The 8350-nt window shown below is 44.0% G+C and overlaps 1 protein-coding gene across 1 annotated transcript in view; it reads right to left on the bottom strand.

Moving 5' to 3' along the window:
* The window catches only part of LOC103252205 (serine/threonine-protein phosphatase PP1-beta), a 24855-nt gene that overhangs the window by 14364 nt on the left and 2141 nt on the right, over positions 1 to 8350 (bottom strand). Inside the window, exon 3 of the mRNA XM_021708621.1 lies at positions 7981 to 8311. Coding sequence (XP_021564296.1) covers positions 7981 to 8311 — 331 coding nt within the window. The remainder of the gene's footprint in view (positions 1 to 7980; positions 8312 to 8350) is intronic.

Raw genomic sequence — 8350 nt, 5'->3', positions numbered from 1 at the left:
AAAAAAAAAAAAGTAAGGATGCTGAACACGGTGGCTTAAGCCTGTAATCCCAACACTTTGGGAAGCTAGAGGTGAGAGAATTACCTGAGCCCACAGGTTCGAGACCAGCTTGGGCAACTTGATGAGACCTTGTCTCCACACAAAAACAACAACATTAGGTAGGCGTACACCTGTAGTTTCAGTTACTTGCAAGGACCACCTGAACCCAGCAGGTCAAGGCTGCAGTGGCCGTAAGCATGCCACTGCACTCCAGCCTGGGACTCCAATTAAAAAAGAAAGGACAAGGCGGGAGGGGGAGCCAGCCAGGAACCCCAAATTTCTGAACTCCTCTATAGCTTTGGGAAAATCACTTCTCTGCTTTGGATGCCAAAATATATAACCAAACTAAAAGCTGGTCATAGTCTCCTTCTGATCAAAATGTTATGAAACAAGAAGCAATAAAAACACAGTAATGCTCACCTTTGAGGGAAGACATGAAACAGACGCATATGTGACCAACAGCAAATGAGCAATGAAATGCTTCTTCCGGGAGAGCCACACTCATACACAGTAGAGGACTCAAAAGATACTGCTAGTGGGAAGATGGTGGGATCCCCGCTTCACTGATCAGAAAGCCCCAATCATTACTAATTTTACCACAAGTTAGTCAAAAACTGGGGCAGACTGCCCAGCAGGAAACTTTTTTTCTTGGCTAGGAGAAACTCCTAGAAGCTGACTTTTTTTTCCAGCCACCCCACACTTGGGAGTGAGTAGCCCTCTTTAAGTCTTTCAGGATATTTCTGCAATAATTGGTTTACACCTATATGGACGCAAGTTTGTCTTGTATGAATGTTGCTAATATAAATGTTCTTGGTTCTGGACGCGTCTTGTCACCACCTTTAGACATAGTTCATGACAGATTTTCTTACTCTGTTTGTGTTCTGAGTGGGAGCGTTCAGAGATTAGCAAAAAGCAATACTACTGGCAATTTAAAAATTATTCTCAATGTGAAGATGAGGTGCATTTTTTTCCAGAATAAAGATTTATATTTAAAAGGATGGTGCCCATAAAAAACCACACGAAAACAAAACAGTCTCAAGGATTCTCAAATTCCCTGCAATTAGTTTAAGAAAAAATATTATAAAAATAGAAACTGCCAAAACCATCTTCCATCAATGGGTACACACAGCTGCGCATACTCCAGGCCTCTACTGACATCACCTCTCCCCCTAGAATCTCACACCCATCTCCTCCCCTCCGAAGCCTGCTTCACACTTTCTGGACTGCTCTGCGAATGCCTGGTCCTACCCACCACACCTCGTGCTTTAATTTGTATTATATTTACCAGTTTGTTTCTGCCTGTTTCTCTGGAACGCCAGGAAGATATAAATCCAGGACCACAGTGGGCTTGCTTTGCAGTGTACATGAGCCAGCCAGTAGACTGCAGGCTCCCACAATTTGTTGCGTGAATGAAGTCTGGGTAAACCTTTAAGTAGTGTGGACTTGTGGCATTAGAATTAAACATATATTCCAGATTATATGCTTTTGATTAGCGAAAAACCTGTTTCTACACTTTAAAATTACAAAGCACTTTCCTACCAGGCTATACAAATTTTTCAAAGTGTGAAAATCTAAGATTGCTTTTAAATCTCACGTTGAAAATGACTGTCTAACAGAAGATAAAGATTTCAAAACGGGCTTTAGCCATCCAGGTGAACACCGGATCTCTCTTGAACTCTACTTTGCGATTTTCAATGTGTGTCAAATGGAATTATTTATTAGTGGCAGTTAACATTTACTGAGCACTTACCATCTGCTGGGCACTGTGCTAAGGCGCTTTACATTGCCATTTAATCCTCTCAACAATTCTACGAAGCCGGGTTCTGTCCCCTCCCATTTTTACAGGTTGGGAGTTCAGTGTCTTGGTCCAAGGTCACAGAGCTCAACTTAGAACATCAGGTCCCAATTCTAGGCCTAGTGTTACTCCCACCATATCACCCTCTCAATTAAACACTTGTTCTAACATTAAACTTCCAAATCAAAGGAGACTGACAGGACAAACTACCAAAACCCAGATACATAATCATCACGCCTTAAGAAAAATTCAACATGGGATATAAAATCAAAATGCATCCTTGGAAAAAGGAAGCATTCAATCAAAACTAAATTATGAAAGCTGTTTGTTAAGACTATCAATACATATTTACCATGCTTCAAACATTCAACAAAATAGCTGAGCACGAACTGCGTGCCAGACCCTATGTTAGATGATGCTGGGGATACCCTGGCAGAACAGGCATCCCAGTAGAGGTACAGATAATTAAGTCAAACCAAGCAACTGCAGATTATTAGAAATTCTGGGACTAGAACTGTCCCTCCATAAAAATTATAAAATAAGCTAGACGTACTGGCTCACACCTGTAATCACAGCACTCTGGGAGGCAAAGGCAAGAAGATCGCTTGAGCTGGGAGCTCAAGAAGAGCCTGGGCAAACTATGACACTGCCTTTAAAATAAATAAATAAAAATGAGCAGACTATCATTGGTAGCTTGTGCCTATAGTACCAGGTACTCAGCAGTGAGCCATAACTGTGCCACTGTACTCCAACCTGGGCAACACAGCAAGACCCTATCTCATTTTGGCGCTACTAACTACAAAAAAAAAAAAAAAAAGGGTGCAGCTCTACAAAATACACATCAGTCAATACTTACCTTGAGTTTTAAAACTCATTGTGCTCACACAAAAAGGAGACCCTAAGCAGGAAATTCAAGGGTTGTCATCTCATATTTCCCTAAGTAGTTCAAATAGAAAATGTAAAATTACTTCAACAACCGAATGCCAATGAAATCCAAAGTATTCCAATGAATAAGAACTCCATTCTCTAGATGAAGTGCTTCTCAGAAATTAAAGTGCTAGGTGCATAGAAATAAAATCGGTAAGCACTGTGAACATATCCTGGCTAGTGATCAATACATTAAAATAGCAACATAGACTTAAAACGTGACTTTTTACTAAAATCATTTCTTTATCTGGCTAGAAAAGGAAATTCAGAAAACTGCATTATTGTTGTTAACAGCAAAGGCTGGTATGTAGAAATGTATCTGATGTAGCAAATCATTAACATGAGCACATCATAAAAACTTCTACACAACTGTATTGAAAGTAAACTGACACAAACTTAAATTATGACAGCAGTTACTGGTGATAAATTATAGCAGCAACTTTTTCTCATAAGCAACGCTAACTTTTTTTTTTAAGCAGGAGTCTTACTGTTGCCCAGGCTGGAGTGCAGTGGCTCACTCACAGCCACCGCCGCAGCCCGTTGGGCTCAGAAGATCCTTCTGCCTCAGTCTTCCAAATAGCTGGAACTACAGGAATGTGCCACCATGCCCAACTAATTTTTTTTTTTAATTATAGAGACAAGGTCTCACCAAGTTGCCCAGGCTAGTCTTGAACCCTTGGACTCAGGCAGTCCTCTCACTTCTGCCTCCCATAGTGTTGGGATTACAGGCATGAGCCACCATACCTGGCATACTAACTTTTCTGAAAGCCTGGCCAACAAGCAAAGCAGAGATAAAAATTATGGAAGGAAATTTAAGACATATTTGACATTATTTGTGAGGAATAAAGAAGTATTCTCCTTGCCAACTAAAAGCCCCGTAATTGTTCAAATAAAACCATATTAAAGAAACAGCACTGGTTGGGCAGGGTGACTCATGCCTGTAATCCCAGCACTTTGGGAGGCCAAGGTGGAAGGACTGCTTGAGCTCAGGAGTTTGAGACCAGCCTAGGTAACGCAGCAAGATCACATCTTTACAAAAATTAAAAAAGTAACTGGGTATGGTGGTGCATGCCTGTAGTCCCAGCTACTCAGGAGGCTGAGGTGGAAGGATCACCTGAGTCCAGAAGGTCAAGGCTGCAGTGAGCCATGATGGTCAAGCCATGATTGTACCACTGCCTCCCAGCCTGGGTGACAGAGTGAGGCCCCAACTCAAAAAACCAGAGCTTACACTAAAAAAGCCCTGGCTGAATGCTAATGAAGTTTTAAAACCTAAGAAAGGCACAACCAGCATAAAAATAAACCAAAGGAGATGTTGCTGCTTTAAGAGAATCTATTAAAGTAGGTGGTAATCTTAAGACTATGCCACATCATATTCATTTCAGTGAATCAATAACTTCATGATACTTGACAGATTTAGGAAGCTAAGACTTCAAACCAAACCAAAACCTGTAAATACCTGCACCATTAAACTTTCCCACAAACAACTCAGTTCTCTTCTGCAGAAAATATAAACCACAAAAATGTTATCAGGAATCCTTTGGGTTCTTTGCAAAGTCACCAGCAGGAAGCTGTCCACTTTCTGACCATCTTGGCTGTTCTCACACGCTGCCCCCCCATCCTGCTCTTCTACCTCCCTGGGCTGTAGTTATACCTCAGACGTTTAAAGGCGGCACCAACTTTCTCAAGGTAAAGGTCAGGATGCTGCTGCACACCACCACCCACTGTTACCCGTAATGCATCCTGAGCTTTCCACACTACAGGGAAAGCCAATTCACTAAAACCACGGTTGGACTTTCCACAGTCTAAGAACACATTTTGATAAAATACCATAACGCAGACTCACAACTGACCCAAGTTTTATGAGTTTTCATTTCCTGTAAGCCTTACTGTCAGTGACACCCACTCCCCTGTAGACCAAGGATGCCAAAAACCCCAGTGTAGCGGAGAAACTGGAAACTCCAGATAAATCACTGAGATCCATGAATAAATCATCTGTTCTTTTATGTCCTGGATACAGAGGTCTGATCCTAAAACATAAAAATTCATCCTAGAATTCCATAATCTCCAAGGATTAAGTCTTTCCTCATTATTCTTGAATAAGACTTTCCCACCTGGAATATTATCTCTGCCACTTTCAATCTTTAAGGTCTACTAATAGCGCTAATTGTAAATTAGGTGAGATGGTTGAGTCCATGTAATAGCCATAATTCCTGCTTCCAGATCAGGAATCCTTGACTAGCACATTGATTTTGCACAACAGGTCACAGGTTCTAACAGGACGGTGGTCTTCACCAACCTCTACGGATGACCGCTAATACACAGCTATGAGTGCACGGCCCAGCCCCCATCGCCTCGGTTCTGAGCCCAGGGCTCTGCTCCAGTGCGTCACAGCCCCCAAGCACAACAGTGTCAGACTCAATTCTGTCAGAATCCACTGCTGTCTCCTGCTACTGACAAGCAAGGGCACACGGTGGGCACAAGGAACACCTTTTTCGATGCCATGGTTTACAAAGGGCTCCTGCCAGCTGCAGATCATCTCTCTCTAACAGAGCTTTCCCGCGAGGAAGCAGGCAGCAACTGACAGGCAGGCAGGGAAGGGCAGGGGCACGTAACAGGGCTCTTAGAAATGAGGGAATCACAACCTCACAACTTGGCTGTTACTGTCAAGATTTGTTGTCTAAAAAAATAATTACAGATGTTCATTAGGAAAGATGACTTCTGCTTTCTTTTCTTTGGTCAGTGTTTTAAGAACATCTTTTTAGGGCCAGGCACGAAGGCTCAAGCCTATATTCCCAGCACTTTTGGAGGCCCAGGGATTCGAGACCAACCTGGGCAACTTGGCAAGACCTGTCTCTACAAAAAAATCAAAAAATTAGCTGGGCATGGTAGCGCGCACCTGTAGTTCCAGCTACTTGGAGGGCTGAGGCAAAAGGATTGCGTGAACCCAGCAGGTCAAGTCTGCGGTGGCCGTGAGCATGCCACTGCATTCCAGTCTGGGCGACAGAGTGAGACGATGACTCAAAACAACAACAAAAAAACCATTTACAAAAGACCATTACATATGTTTGTCCTTTATAATCTTTGGGTGCCTTTTTTAAACGCTGGAATATAAACATGTTTCATACTACACCAAAAGTTGAACACATGGGTTATTTAAATAATTTTAGAGTTTCAGAATATCTGGATACTCACCGACTTCAGAACAACCCTTGGATATCAGAGGATCAAATCTGTAAACACCGTCTATGAGCCAGTGCAGAGGTCATACTCAAATCATCAAAGTAAGTCAGGCAACTATGCAGAGCCTCTTGCAGTTTGACCATGGCCTTCTTGCAAACCAAGATGTGAAGTCACAATCACCTGCTATCCAAGAAATGCTGGCCACCACTGCTCCCTGAAGGAGGTTATTTACAAAGTAAAACTGCCCCAAATCTCACTTTTCTCTAACACAGTAGAGTAGACCAAATCAACAGCTGGCTTATTTTCTCTCTAAATGCTGTTTTACAGTGTAGTTATTTAAATAACAAATGTTAGTTATACTAAGGAGTAACAGCTTTCAAAGTTTTATCATCAGCAAGGCAGCCTAGATAAAACCTTCCAGGGTGGGCTGCAGAGGTGATACCTCGCTCACAGAAGAACTGCTTGGGAGTTTAGAGAAGAAAAGAACCGCAAAGCTGCAGTGACTAGGATCTAAACCAACATGCTGTTTTTCTTAAATAAGACTTTGCTTTTGAGTTACCTTTTCAGTAGTATTACCGAGCCACTTCTCAGCTAGTTATACTGTTCCCAAGCTTGAAAAATCGATATTGAACACAGGAAAAAAAAAATGTCTAACAAGGTCTCAAAAGCCATATTTCCTTCACTTTCAGATACACTTTAAATCTTAGTCCTTTGCACTCGGATGTCTCCTCTGAGGGGACATTGTAAATCTGCAAACCACTGATATCCCCTCTCCGGGTGATTATACAGGACAAACTTATGCAGACGCAAAGTTTTCAAAAGTGTATATTAACTTGAAGTTTTCCATTCAAATTGCACGAAAAAGCAAATAAAGAGATGGTGTATATGCTGAGATATGACCAATCAGTTGAGAAGTGATTTTCAGGAATCACAAGTGTGTCCTATCCATAGGATACACTCTTTGCACAGCAGACTTGACAATAAATTACATATTATTAGTGTGGGAGGAAGAAAACGAGACTTCACTGTCTGCTCAAATAGAAAAACACCAGGTGGTAGACTTCAAACAAATTACTCTTGCACAATATGTATCAATGAACCTGCAATGTATGTCGGTGCCTGTTAAACACGTTAGAAAAATAAATAAAATTTTGATCTTTTGGGTCATAAATAGCTTCAATTCCATTATAAGTCAAATATCATTACAATAAAATAACTGGTTTCAATGCTGTACTAGTTAACATGAAGTGATTTGTTTTTCACTATTTTGTAAAAAAGTGTGGTTGAGTTGCTGGTAGGTGATCTGCAAGATGTCTGAGTGCAAAGGGTTAAAATTTTATGGAAAAAGGATTTTGGAGCATGACAAAAAGCACAAAATTGATTATCAACATCCTCTTAGATGTACACATATCTTCAATGTATCACCTCCAACCGTTTCTGTCGATTTAACATCCATGAGAGAAAAAAAAAAACTTGTCCAGCTAGCCTATATCGAGGCTTTAAAACGCTCTGCCTTATTCTACGAATTTCAGTGGAAAACGAAATAGAGAAAAACCCGGCTCTCAAGTCCAACATAACACGTAAAGAGGAACTACTGAGAAAGCGACTGAGCTCACTTGAGATGAACCAAGTTTACCAGGCAAACGTCCCAGGGCGCCTTTAAAGATCACAACGAACAAAACCCGCGAATACAGCGACAGTGACGGGCAAACCAGAACTCAATCTCAGAGGATCCTGAAATCCCAATCCGTCCCAGGCACACACATCCCTGCACCGATGTGCTGAATGCAAACAGTCAGAACGAACAGGCTTAGCAAAAAGTTCCTTTCCGGCCGTAAGCCCCCTTAGTCCGCTTCCGACCACCCGCTGCCTCATGCTGACGCCAGGACCGTACTAGGCGGTGGGATGAAAAGTGTGGCTCTGGCTGAGCGCCAAGGCTTCCCCTACAAAGGGCAGCGTCGCGGGGCACTGCAGGGACCCTGGCCGACAGACACTGGGAGGGCTTTGCTCTCAGGAGAGGACCCAAGGAAGGAACGCACAGACGAAGCCCAGCGCGGCCCCCACAGCCACGTCCCCGCCACCCCGCGCCCCGGTGCAGCCCGCGCCCCCGAGAGCGGCTCCCCGCAACCGAGCCCCGCGCTGGCCGGGCACCTCCCGGGCCTCAGGCCAGCCCTCCGCCGGCCCGCCGGCCCCCTCCTTCCCCGCGACCCGGGGCGACGGCGGGCTGCGGGCAGCCCCGCGCCCGAAACCCGTCGCGAGCGCGACCTTGGCCGAGCGGCTCCGCTCGCGGCGCCTTCGGGGCCCCGTCGCAGGGCCGCAGGGAGGGCCGCCCGAGACCCGCGCGAAGCGCCCCGACGCCCGGCGAACGCTCTGCCCGGGGCCCCCCGAGCGCGGCCCCGGGCGAGGAGG

This window comes from Carlito syrichta, unplaced genomic scaffold (genome assembly GCF_000164805.1).
Source record: "Carlito syrichta isolate Samal-C Ts95f unplaced genomic scaffold, Tarsius_syrichta-2.0.1 Scaffold63322, whole genome shotgun sequence".
NCBI lineage: Eukaryota > Metazoa > Chordata > Mammalia > Primates > Tarsiidae > Carlito > Carlito syrichta.
Note: the sequence above shows the minus strand (reverse complement) of the source record. Positions and strands in the feature narration are given on the sequence as shown.